The 15,625-nt window shown below is 51.5% G+C and overlaps 1 protein-coding gene and 1 non-coding gene across 4 annotated transcripts in view; one reads left to right on the top strand and one right to left on the bottom strand.

Moving 5' to 3' along the window:
• Positions 1–4,649: 4,649 nt before the first annotated feature.
• OLFM2 (olfactomedin 2) overlaps positions 4,650–15,625 on the bottom strand; it is a 75,466-nt gene continuing 64,490 nt past the window's right edge. For all 3 annotated transcript variants that reach the window (XM_006044429.4, XM_006044427.4, XM_044948650.2), the window contains exons 2-6: positions 11,554–11,703; positions 8,495–8,641; positions 7,775–7,994; positions 7,339–7,445; positions 4,650–5,818 (exon numbers count right to left, since the gene is read on the bottom strand). In XM_006044429.4, coding sequence (XP_006044491.3) covers positions 5,141–5,818; positions 7,339–7,445; positions 7,775–7,994; positions 8,495–8,641; positions 11,554–11,703 — 1,302 coding nt within the window. In that variant the 3' untranslated portion in view covers positions 4,650–5,140. The remainder of the gene's footprint in view (positions 5,819–7,338; positions 7,446–7,774; positions 7,995–8,494; positions 8,642–11,553; positions 11,704–15,625) is intronic.
• LOC112587161 lies at positions 14,994–15,128 on the top strand. Its single transcript, XR_003111689.1, has one exon. It is a non-coding gene; the product is annotated as a small nucleolar RNA SNORA70 (small nucleolar RNA).

Here is a 15,625-nt window from a genome sequence, read left to right as displayed (position 1 = left end):
GCTCTGCTGTCTGGCATTTCATTTCCCCCACCCCGGGGCAGCGATCATCTCCCGCCACCCCTGGCGTCAGGTGTCCAGGCCATGTTCCCTCCCTGGGAAGCCACTCCTTTCTCTTGGGGGTGCTTCATAGCAGCAGCAGACTCTCAGGGAAGTGGAACAACAACGGTCCTCAAACTTGAGTGTTCAGGAATGTTCCAGAATGCAAGGGCCCTGACCGCACAGCTCTGGGTTCAGCAGGTCAGGTGGAGCAGGAGAATCCTCGGAACCAGAGTGAAGCCCCTGTTCACCCTTCGTGCTCTTGGCGCCGTACCCCCACCCCCCCCCCCCCCACCCAAACACACACAGCCCACTTCAGTTGGAACAAAATACTCTCAATACTCTGATGCCCACTTCCCTGTCACCATAAGCATTCTGCCAGGACTCAGGCACCTTTGCAAATGCTAATACCATGGCAACAGGGGCCAGGGAGCAGGGGCACTGCCAGATGTCTCTGAGAGCAGGAGTCCTGCCCAGCCTTCTGGTGGCAGGTGGGGGGAGTTCTGTGCTGGAACATGTAAGAGGAGGGTCATTGAGCAGAAGGAATCCCTGCAGCAAATGTGGGAGGGGGCGGGACTCTTCAGGTGGAGGCTGGGGGCGTGGCCCACCTGTTCTGCATGACTCCTCACAGATGCCCTTGGATCCGGGCCTGGGCAGGAGGCTCAGAGGTCAGTCAGGGGGTTCATGGGTGTGTTGGAAAAGGGGTTATGTCCATTCTGCACCCCACACATGCACTTAATGGGGACCAGCCTGGATCTTGGGAGTGGTGGGCTAGCAGGGCTTGGGAATCCCATAAAATAAGCCCTGCCTGGCCTGACCCCAAGGAAGAGCCCCCTACCCCCAGGGCTGAGTCTCTTACCACAGGCCTCAGTTGCTCATAAATAGTCACCTGGGCCGACTCCCATCTGGCCAGTTTCTGGAGCAATTGCTTTCTGCCTGCTAGCACGCTTGTCATTAGGAAGGTTTAATGAGCCTCCTCTCAGCTCTGGCTGCTTGGCTGCCCCTCCAGACAGACCCTTCTGCCACCGTCTGTGGGGGCCACGAAGCAGGCAGAGGCCCCACTGTCGTTCTCTGGGGCTGGGGGAGCCATCACCCCCGCTCCTGGTCCAGTGGAGCCTCTGGGAAGGATTGGAAATGAGTACTTGGGGGCAGAAAGGTTTGCAGGGTACTTCTCCAAAGTACCACCTGAGAAGTGGGCCTGTGCCCCTTAACACCAAACGCCCAAGGACGGTCTCCCTGAGCTCCCAGGCATCTAAGATACTGTTGGGGAAGGGAGAGGGTAGGGGTGCATTTTCCTGGGTAGGGGCTGGTAGGGAATTTTTCTTTTTTTCTTTTTTGCCTTGCCACCTGGCTTATGGGGTCTTAGTTTCCTGACCAGGGATGGAACATGTGCCCCCTGTTGTCCTTAGGTGTGTGTCTGTCCTGGGGGTCCCCACCTGCCTCCATGGACTTCCCTCTTCCTTTATCTAGCAGCAGCCAAACTCCAAACACAAAAGAAAGTTGCTCTTAGATAATACATGCCCTGGAGCCCTCTCAGCATCCATAATTCAGAAGCTGTGGCTTCTGTCACCTGCTCCACACTCCCACCCACCCGCCCCTGCCCAGAATCCAGGCCCTGGATCCCAGGCCCTCAGGATGATGAGAACATAGTCTACGCCACTGGTCTGGCGCCTCCCTGCTCAAACTACCTTAGGGGCAGTGTGGTCACTTCAGTTTGGGGTGACGTGGGTACTGCCACTGGCTGGTCTGCAAAGCTTCCCCCGTGAAGCCAGTCACGTCCATCATAGGGGAAGCTGGGATCAGCAGGCAACTTGGACACAGGCGGATGACATGTGACCCAGGCCAGGGTCAAGGAATGGGGGGGTTATTTCTCCTGCCCATATTTTGTTGTTCAGTCGCTCAGTTGTGTCCAACTCTTGGCGACCCCATGGACCACAGCGCGCCAGGCTTCTCTGTCCTCCACTGTCTCCTGGAGTTTGCTCCAACTCATGTCCACCCATCTCATCCTCTGGCCCCCTTTTCCTCTTGCTCTCCATCTTTCCCAGCATCAAGGTCTTTTCCTGTGAGCTGGCTCTTCACATCAGATGGCCAAAGTACTGGAGCTTCAGCTTCAGCATCAGTCCTTCCAATGAATATTCAGGGTTGTTGGAACAAAAGCCACCAATGCAAAAGTATTGGAGGGCGGGGCCTGCCCCTGTGTTGTGTGTATGAGAGAAGGCGCCATTCTAATGCCAGGGACCTGTGGGCACTGATGCCCAATATGATGGGAGGGATGGGGTACAGATGTTCTAAGGTGAGTGTTTTTGGTGTGTGTGTGTGTGTGTGTGTGTGTGTTTTAAGCAGGTGCAGAGCAAAGTGCCTCTCAAAGTGCTTATCCAGGAATCGCTTCTTTTCATGTCAAACTTGCTAATTTAAATGGAAATTAATTGCTTTTCTTGACGATTTCTTTAAAAATTGGTTTTAAATGCATGCATCAGGCAGTCACATTTATTATTCATTGGTTTCACTGGCAATACAGCCCCAGTGTCCCGCATTCCGGGAGATGCCAGCACAGAGCAGAGATGATTTAATCAAGAGGCCATTAATTAGAGATGGGGAGACAGGGAGGGAGGGTTCCTCCCACAGGAGCAGGTTTGGCCACCTCTGTGGCCTCAGCAGGGGGCGGTGGGGTTGGAGGGAAGGGGAGCCTGGGTGGGTGGGGTTGTTTGCATGATGTTTCTGCTAGAGATTTCAGTGGGGTGGGGGCCATGCGTTAGGGCGAAGGTGGGGGTACGGGGTGCACTATCTTTGTTCCTGGCCACAGCTCCAGAGGTGACTGTCCTTCCCCCTCACCTTGCTGTCTGTCGCCCAGGCCACCAAGGATCTGGCTAAAATAAAGCCTTCATTGTGTCCTTCCCATTCTGTGACCCCCTTCCACCCCACCTCAGTCACATCAACAAGGCTTCTGAGGACCTGGACTCTGCTGACTTCTTCAATTTCTTCCCGACTTGTTCAACACACCCTTCCTGTCTCTGAGACTTGCTCACTTTGCCCATTTCTTTCCCTCCAGGAGCCCCGATCTCCACGTCAGTCCCCGTTGAGAACTATCCCTGCCCAAGCCAGGGCATCAGGTGTGGGTGTGTCCAGTGGAAGAACCCCCACCCCCACCCCCGCACTTTCAGACAGTTGCTACCTTTTTGTTACTAGCGCACTCAGAACTGGTGCAAGTTACACAAAATGGCTTTGAAATTACAAAGCCAAAACAAGAAAAAGGGAAAATGCTGTGTCCCACTCTCTCGCGGTGGTGTTGGTGTTCAGTCACTCAGTCATGTCTGACTCTGCAGCCCCGTGGACTGCAGCACGCCAGGCTGCCCTGTCCTCCACTATCTCCTGGAGTTTACTCAAACTCATGTCCATCGAGTCGGTGATGCCACCTAACCATCTCATCCCCTGCTCCGCCCCTTTCTCCTTTTGCCTTCAATCCTTCCCAGCACCAGGTTCTTTTCCAATGAGTCGGTCTTCAGAGCTTCTGCTTCAGCAACAGTCCTTCCAATGAATATTCAGAGTTGATTTCCTTTAGGATTACCTGGTTTGATATTCTCTTTTGGCCACACCACGAGGCATGAGAGATCCTAGTTCCCCGACCAGATGACCAGGGATCGAACCCACAGCCCCTGCAGTGGAAAGAGTGGAATTTTAACCACTGGACCACCAGGGAAGTCCCATCATACCTATATTCTTAAAAGCAGCCAAACTGTTAAAAAAAAAAAATATGTTAAAAGTTGCCAGATGGTCACCAGTGATGCACCAGTGTGATCAGTGAGTGAAAGAAAAAAAAAAAAAAAAAAACCTGGCAATGAGGTTTCCCTCGCAATCCAGCGATTAAGACTTTACCTTCCAGTTCAGGAGGGCAGGTTTGATCCCTGGTCGGGTCGGGCAGCTAAGATCCCACATACCTCCTGGCCAAAACCCAAAAACAGAGAAGCAACACTTGTAACAAATTCAATAAAGACTTTTAAAATGGTCCACATCAAAAAATGTCTTAAAAAAAAAAAACTGACAATATTCACTTGAGGCCAGTCTTCAGTGTCATGATAGAATTTGCGGTTGTTTGGATCCTGGTGTTTGGATCAACGGAAACAGCTTTGGATTGGGTCTCCTCGCCTGGCTTCCCAAAGGGCTCACCCTACCATGATCCCTGCCCTCATCCCTCCCACCCCACCCTCTACCCCCAACCCCCCTTCACCCCCACCCTCAGGCTGGGCTTGTGCGTGCATGCATGCCAAGTCCCATCAGTCATGTCCAACTCTTTTCAACTCTGTGCACTGTAGCACCCGCCAGGCTCCTCTGTCCATGGGATTCTCTAGGCAAGACTATTGGAGTGAGTTGCCATGCCCTCCTCCAGGGGATCTTCCAGACCCAGGGATCAAACCTGTGTCTCTTAAGTCCCCTGCCTTGGCAGGCAGGTTCTTTACCACTAGCACCCCCTGGGAAGCCCCGGACTTGTGCTTACCTGCCCCTATTCACAAAGCTCGTGTCCTCGGACAAGGGAACCCTGCTGGGATGGGCCTCCAGGCTCACCCTCCACCTCACCTCCTCTGCCTCTTCTAGACACACAGAGCAATTAAAGCATCAAATGTCAAAGATCCCGTTTATTCCGGCAACCCGGAAAGAAAAAGTGTAAATTAAAAAAAGAAAAAAAGAAACAGATCCATGCACTCAACTCCTTGGGTTGGGACGAAGGGATGTGGGGAGAGGAGAAGAGGGTCTGGGTGGGATGCAAAAAGGGAAGGGAGGGAGGGAAGAGAGAGAGAGACAGATAAGCAGAGAGAGAGAAAGAGACCTGGAGAGTCAGATCAAATGAAAGAGACAGAGGCATCAGAAAAAAAAAAGATGTATCAAAATCAGATCATAAAGAAGAGACAATACAGAGAAAACGCACCAACAGAAATACAGAGGCAGAGAATGAAAGCTGGGCGCAAAGGTGGAGAGAGAAAAAACAGTACCGGGAGGAAGAGAGGGAGGGAAAGAGAGGGCAGGACAGAGACAGATAAATTCGGAGGGACACAGCGGAGTGGAAAGGGCCCCCGTGGCCCTCGTGTGGCAGCGCGGGCGACGGCAGCCCCTAGGGGTCCCCGGCGGTGCTGATGACATGGAAGAGGGTGACGTTGTAGAGCACCTGGTGGCCGTTGTTCCAGGTGTAGAGGGCCCGCTCCCGGGGGTTGTAATCCAGCATGGAGATGTGGGAATACTGGTTGTGGAAGGGCACGTCCGTGTACTCATAGCTGGACGTGTTGGTGAAGTAGGCGAAGTAGACCTTGGCCCCGGCCAGGTGGGAGTTGGTCACATAGAGCACGCCGCAGATCATGAAGGCCTCGCCGGCACTGCGCTTGGGGTAGCCGGTGTCCCACGAGCGCACGACCTCCAGGGTGTGTGGGTCCAGCCGGCTGACCACGATGTTGCCCGCATTCTGGTTGGTGGTGTACACAGCCCAGAGCCCGCTCTCGTCCACCATGAAGTCCATGTCCGAGAAGCCACCCCAGGAGTAGGGGAAGGTGTTGTTGTAGCCGGCCCCGGGGAGGCTCCGCTGCACCAGCACAGAACGAGAGCGGAAGTGGTACTTGACCACCACGTTGCTCTGGTACTTGTTGTAGAACAGGGAGCCGTTGTACACCACATGGCCGGTGCCGGCCCACGGCTGGGGCAGCAGGTGCTGGATAAAGTTCTGACCCTTGATGAAGTCTCCCAGAGTGCGGAACTCCAGGACACGCCGGCCCTTGTAATAGCCATCCATGTACCAGACCTGCAAGAGAGCTGTTGGTCACTGGTGGGCCACTGCCGATGACCAGGGGTCCCGACAGTCACACATCAATCACATAATCATTAGGGGTCAACAGTCACTTAGTGGTCATTACTCAATCACAGGACGTCTGGTGACCCTTCGTGACCAGGCAACATCCCGGTGACTGGGGTCACTGGGCCAATGCCATTGGTCTCAGACACTCGGAGGACAGGGCTTGATCCCCAAGAATCAGGGGAAACTGCAGTCCCTGGAGACTCGCCGGGCCTAGGAATTGACTGGTCACTGGATATGGGATGGTTAGCAGTCATGAGACTGCCCTGGGGTGGCAAGAGGTCACTTGAATCCACTGCTTTGGGGTAATCCCAGTAACGATAGGTGACTGCCATGTCACCATCATCCTCTCCGTCAACATCACTCACTGTCACCGTGGTAATTAGCAATTACGAGTGCTCTTACCAGTGCTTGTTATTGGGTTAAATATCTTAAAAACTGTAAGGCTGACATTATTATAACCATTTTGAAGATAAGGGAACTCAGGCTCAGCGACATTAAGGAACCTGCCCGAGATTCCCTAGCTAAGAACTGGTGGAAGAGCGATACAAATCCAAGTCTGATTCCCAAACCTAAGTTCTTTTTGTTTGTTTGTTTTGCTGTTGGTAGTGGTGGTTGTTTTTTGGTTTCGGCCACGCTGTGTGACTTGCTGGATCTTAGTTCCCTGACCAGCGGTCAAAATTGGGCCCTTGCAGTGAAATCACCAAGTCCTAACCACTGGGCAGCCAGGGAATACCCTTCAAACCCAGGCTCTTAACCCCTTGGTTAAACCACCATGATGCCTCAGGAGGTCAATGATCACGGTGGAGAAGTGGCTATTATGGACTTCCCAGATGGCTTAGTGGTAAAGAATGCCAATGCAGGAGCGATCCTTGGGTGGGGAAGATCCCCTGGAGAACAAAATGACAACCTACTCCAGTATTCTTGCCTGGAAGATCTCATGGAAAGAGGAGCCTGGTGGGCCACAGTCCATGGGATTGCAAAAGAATCAGACATAACTAATTGAACGATCCATGATGGTGGCTGCCCAGTGACCAATATCTGTCTCTAGGATAGTCACTGAGCAGTTAATGGATGGTTCCTGTGGGCCAGAGGTGACAGGCAATTGTGACCATGGGGGTCACTGGAAGTTCAAAGGTTATCAAGTGGTGCTCATAGGTCCTAGTCCTTGGGAAGGCACTGGTCACTGGTGGTTATTCTGAGATCAGTGCTCACTGGGAGCTGGTCAGTGGTGCTAGAAACCATTAGTCTCTATACAGTCACTGGACATCAGCTGACTTGCAGATTCACAGAGTTGGAAAGTCCTTGGTCACTTGGTGGTCACTAGACAGACAGTCAGGGGCAGGTCAAGGGCCCTGGAGACCCTAGGACAAGATAATCATTGATGTGGAGTCACTGGGCACCTATGGAGCACCACGGGCTATGTCTCCCTGCCCCCGAGTTCTGACCCCCCGCGTGAGCACACTCACCCGGCTGTCCGCGCTGGGGGCCATCGTGTCCGTCATCCAGGAGCCAAAGCGGGACCCCATGGCCCGAATGGTGATGGGGTTACTGACCCCCGTCAGCTTCCCACAGCCTGGGAGGCAGCAACAGGGGGAGTGAGGGTGGAGGATGGGAAGAGTCCGAGGGACACAGGGCAAGGCTGAGGGGGTGTGATCAAACTGAAGCGCTGGGACCAGGGGTGAGGGAAGATCCAGAGATCTGGTCCCAAGGTGGAGTTAGCTTGGGGGTGAGGAGGGGTAGGGTCAGGGCCATTTCCAGTTTTGGGAGTCTATTTTTGGCCTTGTGTAGGAAAGTCAAGGATCAACGTTTGGAAGTTAGAGGTCAAAACCGTGCTCTGAACACGCAGAGGGTATTGGGGTTGGAGGTGGAGGTCAGGGGTCAAGGTCAAGCATCAAGGCATACCCAGCTTTTGGGCGCAGGCATGGAGCCGGGCCTCCAGGGCCATCACCCGCTGCTGCAGGTCCTCGTAGCCGTAGGCGCCCATCTCTTCCTGGATGGTGGCAAGGCTGCCGGAGAGATTCCTCACCTCCTCTCGCAGGCGCACGATGGTCCGTGTGTCCGCCTTGTACTGCTCCAGGACCGAGCTCAGAGGCAACAGTTCTGTCATCCTGTCCTTCAGCTCCTGCCCCCAAGAGGGAACCTGTGCTGATCCCGACCCCCGACCAGTGACCCAGACCTGGCTCCAACCTTCAAGCCACAACTTCACTCATTTTGGGGGGTATTATTTTTATAGGAGTATAATCACTTTACCATGTAGTGTTGGTGTCTGCTGTACAACAAAGTGAATCAGTCAAATGTATACACATATCCCCTCCCTCTTGAGCCTCCCTCCCACCCAACCCCAATTGCTGTTGTTCAGTTGCTCAGTCATGTCCAACTCTCTGCAACCCCATGGACTGCAGCATGCCAGGCTTCCCTGTCCTTCACTATCTCCCGGAGTTTGCTCATGCCCACAGAGTTGGTGCCAGCAATCCCACCCCTTATCTTTGATGCACACCTGACTCTTGACATTCAGCCCAATTAGGACCGCAGATCCCAGTCAACCCTCTGTCCTTCCTGGAAGTAATGGGCACCAATCCCAGTTCTTCCTTTGACCTCTGACCTGAACCCTGAAGGACGCACCTGGAAGCTCTTGGCCGAGAGGGACCCGTCGGCTGCCCGGAGCCGCGCATCCAGGCTCCGCATGAGGGTCTCCATGCTGCGCACATACTGGAGGTCCCGGTACGTCCGCAACTCAAGAACCTCCATGGACTGGGAGACGTTCTGAACCTAGGAAGTGGGAGAGTTAGGGCGAGCCAGACTCCTGTCCTCATCCCCGGGGATGCCGCAGACAAGACCTGGTGGGGCCAGAGGCTAAACACCCAACCAACCTTCTCCTCCCGACCTTACCAGCAACGCCCAATCTATCCATCTGGTCTGGCCACCACCACCTCCCACCTCTCCCTGCCTCCCTGCTCTCCTCGCCTCCACCCTCATTTACAGCAGTCAAGTTTCCACACAGCAGCCAGAGGGAATTTTTCTTTTTTCTTTTCTTTTGTCCATACTGAGAAGCATGTGGGATCTTAGTTCCCTAGCCAGGGGGCAAATGCATGCCCCCTACTGTGGGAGCACAGAGTCTTAACCTCTGGACCCTTGGGAAAGTCTGGAGAGGGAGTTTTTCAAAAGGAAGATTGAGTCACCTTCTCCTGCAGACCCTGCAAGCTGGTTCTGCCCCTTTGCCTGCCTCCTCTCCATGTTCATCTACTCCAACCACCAGCCCAACTTCACTCTCATAGGTCCCTTCTCAGGGCCGTTGTTGTTGTTCAGTTGCTAAGTCGTGTCTGAGTCTTTGCGACCCCATGAACTGTAGTACCCCAGGCTCCTCTATCCTCCGGTATCTCCCAGAGTTTGCTCAAACTCATGTCCATTGAGTCGGTCATGCCATCCAATCATCTCATCCTCTGTCACCCACTTCTCCTCCTGCCTTCAATCTTTGCCAGCATCAAGGTCTTTTCCCGTGAGTTGGCTCTTTGCATCAGGTGGCCAAAGTATTAGAGCTTCAGCTTCAGCATCAGTTCTTCCAATGAATATTCAGGACTGATTTCCTTTAGGATTGACTGTTTTGATCTCCTTGCAGTCCAAGAGACTCTCAAGAGTCTTCTCCAACACCACAGTTCAAAATCATCAATTCTTCAGCACTCAGCTTTCTTTACAGTCCAACTCTTACATCTGTCCACGACTGCTGGGCCTTTGCACTTGCTGATCCCTCTGGAGCGCTGTTCCTCTCGTCTTCCCACAGCTGGCTCCTCTTCATCCTTCATGTCTCAGCTCCAGCGTCACCTCTTCAGAGTGGCCTTCCCCAGTCACCCTCCCTCAAGGGGCCACTCACCCTCTCTCCCTTATGTGGTTATTTTTTTCCAGTTGTGAATACTACCTGGAACATTCTTATTCATCTGCCTCCTTCAGGTGGGGTCCTCAGAGGCAGACCCAGTGTTTGGTTTGTCCACAGCTGAATTCTCAATAAATACTAGCTGCTCAGTAAATATGGGTAAATGATGGAATGAAACCTCCCTTGCCCTGACCTCTCTGAATCAGCCCGAGGGCTCCCTAGGTCCCACCTCCACCTGGCTAAGGTGAGCTCCTCCCAGTCAAGGTGAACTCAGAGACAACGCTGGATGCTTGTTGAAATACGCAGACATTCCTGAACCATTGTCCATGTGACACTTGAAAGTTCTGAGAAAGCCAACAAACAGCCTGATAGCCATCCTGGATGTAACAAAACATTTTAAGAGTCATTGTCAACAATCAGGGGACACCCCCTGGATGTGTTTAGTGTCTCCTGGTTTACAGTCTACGGGAACTTGAATACAATTTGTATTTTGCTGTTGTGTGAAAATTGTATGAATCTTGTGTGTGTGTGTGTGTGTGTGTGTGAAAATCATTCAGTCGTGTCTGACTCTTCTGTGACCCCAGAGCCTGTAGCTCACCAAGCTCCTAAGTGTATGGGATTCTCCAGGCAAGAATACTGGATATTGCCTTCTTCAGGGGATCTTCCCAATCCAAGGATCAAACCTGGGTCTCCTGCATTGCAGGAGATTCTTTACCATCTGAGCCACCAGGGAAGCCCTGTATAAATCTTAATTATGTTAAATTGATTCACAGTGCTTTTCAGGTCTACTATATCCTTCTACTTTTTGTCTATTCATTCTATTTATTTTTGAGACTTTGATATTAAAACTCCAACTAAAAAATTTATCTGCTTAAAAAAGTTGTAATATATAGTGGAACTATATTGAACTTTGTTCTGTATTTTCCAAGTCTCCTATAAATGCTTTATCATACTTTCATAACTTAAAAAATTAAAAAGAAAGGAAAAACAAACAATCAGGGGACACCACATGGTCATCTTGGACTGTTCTGGTGTTGCAGGCAGACAAGACTTTGGTGCCGACAAAGGTCTCTGTCCTCAGCTTCCTCCTCTACAGGAGGATGGTGGGAGGTGGCTAGTCCCTTTCAACACTGACTTCAGAACTGACTCATAAGCAGTTCATCTGGGTAGTGGCAAAGAACAGCAATCAGCCTGTAAAGGGCACCCAAATATCCTTGGATTGAATTGCTGTTGTTTAATTACTAAGTCGTGTCTGACTCTTTCTGACCCCATGGACTGTAGCCCGCCAGGCTCCTCTGTCCCTCGAATTCTCCAGGCAAGCATACTGGAGTGGGTTGCCATTCCCTTCTCCAGGGAATCTCCCCAAACCAAAGATCGAACTTGCATCTCCTACATTGGCAAGTGGATTCTTTACCACTGAGCCACCTGGGAAGCCCTTGGATTGAATGGGGACCAGTTTATATCAGTCACAATCAGAAAGGGAAGCAATCTTCACGTATCTTGGGATGGAGGGCGAGACCCTTCTTAGCAGCTGAGTCCTGAGGCTGAGTACACGGTGCGGCTGGAGCTCACACACCAGAGATGCAGATGCTGCCACTGGAGTTCACCTTCCCTGTGCCCACACAGTGCTCAGCTTCTCCTCCAAAGAAGTAGCAGAGAGATTTTGACTAAATCACCCACCCAGAGGGCAGCCAGGTTATCCACCAGCTTTGCATAATCATGGCTTAGATCCAGTCCCGGCTGACCTGGTGGGAAGCAGAGGAGAGGGTGGGGAAGTGAGAGATTTTCACAGGGGAACCTGGACGGTGCTTACCTTCTCCATCAGCTGCCGCAGCTCCCGGCTCCGGCCGTCTCGGGAGCAGGTGCTTTGCGCAGGGATCACAGCCGTGCAGATGCATTTTCCATCGGGGGCCTGGGCTGAGGTGTACAGCTGCCAGCCTTCCTCTGGGCTTTGGAAGAGGGTCTGCGGGGAGGTCAGGGTCAGAGAGCGGGAACCCCAAGGGGGATTCGCCCCCTCACCCCCTGGGAGAAAAAGGGGATCCCAGGGAGATGACAGATGCCCTTCCCTGGATGCTTGGGATGTCCCAGACCATGTGCTCTGCGTGCCAGGGGTGTGTGATCTAAATCCTTCCTCAGGGAAAGCCTCATTTTACAGGTGACAAGATTGAGGTACAAGGGGTGAAGGAACACAGCAAGGAACAGTGGGATACAAGCCCTTCCACAAAATGAGAGTTCATTCTCTCACACATATTTGCACACGTACACACCACTGCCTCCATAACCACCATTAGAACATAGACCAGGGGATTTCCCTGATGGTCCCGTGGTTAAGAATCCGCCTTTACAATGCAGGGACTTCGAATTCAATCCCTGGTTGGGGAACTAAGATCCCACATGCTGCAGACTAACTAAGCCTATGTGCCATGACTACAGTCTGTATATCAAAATGAAAAGCAACTAAGACCCGATACAGCCAAATAAATACCAAAAAAACAAAAACAAAAAACAAAACCCTCCACCTATGTCATTCCAGCTTCCCCAACTCCTGCTCCCTAGAAGCCCGAGCAAGGTAATGGCCAAAGGGTGATACAGTCCTCACCAAGACCTTCAAGTCTTTGCCTGGAAGGCATCATTTTCAGACTCCTACACTAAATTTAAAGTTAGATGATGCCACTTAGATAATTCAATTATCAATTATGGCTGTTTCCCAAACCTGGCTTCTTGGAACCCTGGCAATCTTATCAGGCATGCGAGGAAAAGGGGTGCTCTGTGGTCAAATGTTGTGTAATGCGGAGTGAAATGAGGTTGTTTTTTTTTTTTTAATGCAGGACTTATCAGAGCCTTTGAAATGCTCATGTGCATCCGGGAACTCAGCCATAATTTCCCAAACTTACAACAAAATATCTAGTGAGTGCCTACTGTATGCCAGGCATGGGTCTGTGAGAGGGACTAGGAAGAGAGGAGAGATGAAGAAAGTGTATCTATTGCTCCCCACGGATGTGGAGGAGGGAGACTTCAAGTATGGAATCCCACTGATGCTTCCAGAACTATGTGCATGCACGCTAAGTTGCTTCAGTCATATCTGCTCTTTGCCACCCCATGGATTGTAGCCTGCCAGGCTCTTTTGTCCATGGGATTTCCCAGTCAAGAAAACGGCAGTGGGTTGCCACACCCTCCTCCAGGGGATCTTCCCAACCCAGGGATCAAACCTTGGTCTCCTGAATAGCGGGTGAATTCTGTACTGTCTGAGCCACCCCGCAAGCCCTCTAGAATGATATGCTGCAGTGGATGCTACAAAGAAAGTGCAGAGCATAACAAGGGGGGTCCCTAGGCTGAGAGTCTCAGAAGAGGTATACCAGAGACAGGACATATAACCTGAACTGGAGGAATGAATGAGCCAGTAGAAGGGGAGAGAGGAAGAGACATTTTGGGCACACAAATTCTGACCAATGGGACATCCCTGGTGGTCCAGTGGTTAAGATTTTGCACTTCCATTGCAAGGGCCTCACTTTCGAACTCTGGTCGGACACTAAGATGCCACATGCTGCACCACACAGCACAGCCCACCCCTCCAATTCTGATCAATATATGGAGGAACTGGAGAAACACTGCTCAAAAAGCATCAAATCCTCACTGGATGGAGCATACATCATGCCGCCTTGAGCTTCCCCAGAACATACTTCCAGCCAGTCGCAAGTCCCAATATTTTTATTTTAATGACAATGTTCTTGTTGCTTAGTTGCTAAGTCACGTGTGACTCTTGCAACCCCATGGACTGTAGCCCACCAGGCTCCTCTGTCCATGGAATTTTCCAGGCAAGAATACTGGATAGAGTGGCTTGCCATTTCCTTCTCCAGGGGATCTTCCCTATCCAGGGATTAAACCCCCTGTCCCCCACTTTGGCAGGAGGATTCTTTACCACTGAGTCACCTAGGAAGCTTGTAATTTTAGGGGTCCTAAGAAGGCCTTCATGAGAAGGTGTCATTTGAATAAAGATGTGAAGGAAGTGAGGGAGAAGCCTTGGTGATATCAAGGGAAAGATGGTCCAAGCCAAGAGAACAGCAAGTGCAAAGGTTCTGAGGCAGGACCATGCCTGGTGTGTTTGGGAAACATGGAGAAGGCTATAGCTAAAACAGAGGGAACAAGGGAAAAGTGGGAAGGGGACAGATGAGGACAGGGATGGGACAGGACAGCCTGTGCAGTGCTTATGTGCCATGGGGAGGACACTGATTTTTGGTCTGAGGGAAGTGGGAGCCATGGTGGGTTCTGATCACAGGATAGACAGGACCAGACTCAGGTGTTCACAGGCGCCCCCTGGCTGCTGTGGAGGCAGAACAGACTGGGAGTGTCAAGGATGGGAGACCAGGGCAGATGGGTGGAAACTGAAGAGATGGGAAGAAACTAGAAGATTCCAGTCCTATTCATAATGCATCCCTACAGACAGGAAAGAAAGTCTAATAAAACCCCAAGTGTTTTACAGACAAACAAAGCCCCACTACCATGGACTATTTGCACAGCGGCTGCTTATCACCCAGCAGAGGCTGTTTCCATGAGCTGTAGCAGAGATAAAAGCCAGACTATGAATTATGAGCAATCCTAGAGATTCCAGCTATTAGCCCACCTATTTTCTCTCCCACTCAATAAAGTATTTTTTTTAAGCTAATTGGAATGTGAGCAAGTGGTATCATTGTACAGATGAGCTTGACTCCTCCACTAATTTATAAGAAAAACAAACCATAAAATGCCAACTGAAACTATTGTAATTAGTCATTCCTTGCACCTTAAAATACACATTTTGGAGGTTGAGGGAACCCCCACTGTACGAGGTACTGTGAGAAGAATCTTGAAGAGTCCATTGGACAGTCAATCCTAAAGGAAATCAACCCTGAATATTCACTGGAAGGACTAATGCTGAAGCTGAATCTCCAGAACTTTGGCCACCTGATGCGAAGAGCCAGCTCATTGGAAAAGACACTGATGAAAGATTGAGGGCAGGAGGAGAAGGGGGTGACAGAGGATGAGATGGCTGGATGGCATCACTGACTCAATGGACATGTGTTTGAGCAAACTCTGGGAGATGGTGAAGGACAGGGAAGCCAGGCATGCTGCAGTCCATGGGGTTGCAAAGAGCTGGACATGAGTGAGCGACTGAACAACAACCACCACCTCTGTGAGAGTCCATGTCTCCCCCATGAAGGAATAAAGTCACTTACCTTCCCAGCCTCCCTTTCGAGCAGAAATGGTCCAGGTGGTTTGCAGTCAATTAAGCTGACTGCGCTCTTTTCCCCATGGGGGCCCAGCATGCAATGGCTGCAAACAGCAGCCCCCTCGGCAGTGTAGATGGCCTGTTGTCTGTACAGGTTGCCCTAAGGGATCTTGGAGACAGTCCTTTTCAGTGTACATTTACGACCGGCATGCTGTCTGCAATCTAGGCTCCAGACAGGTATGCACGGTGCCTTTGGAAAGCCCCAGGGCACAGTAGCCAGGGTCCACACTGGCCAGGTCATAATGTCCACCCGCACCGAGCTGCAGAACAAGGTGTAACTGAAGCCCTCTGCAGGGCCAAGTTCAAGTTCCCTGGCCGCCAGAAGATCCACATCTCCAAGCTAAGGATTTACTAAGTTTAATGTGGATAAATTTGAAATCATGGTGACAAAAAGGGGCTCATTCTGGATCTGTGGGGCCAAAGACATCCCTAATTGTGGCCCCCTGGACAAATGCTGGGCTCTGCACTCATGAGAGCCTGGGCACTGTCCCCTCCTTACTCATGTGTGAGTGCTAATTTGCTTCAGTCATATCCAACTATTTGCAACCCCATGGACTGTAGCCCACCATGGGATTCTCCAAGCAAGAATACTGGAGTGGGTTGCCATGCCCTCCTCCAG

The sequence above is a fragment of the Bubalus bubalis genome, chromosome 9 (genome assembly GCF_019923935.1).
Source record: "Bubalus bubalis isolate 160015118507 breed Murrah chromosome 9, NDDB_SH_1, whole genome shotgun sequence".
Taxonomy (NCBI): domain Eukaryota; kingdom Metazoa; phylum Chordata; class Mammalia; order Artiodactyla; family Bovidae; genus Bubalus; species Bubalus bubalis.
This window is presented reverse-complemented; position numbering and strand designations above follow the sequence as displayed.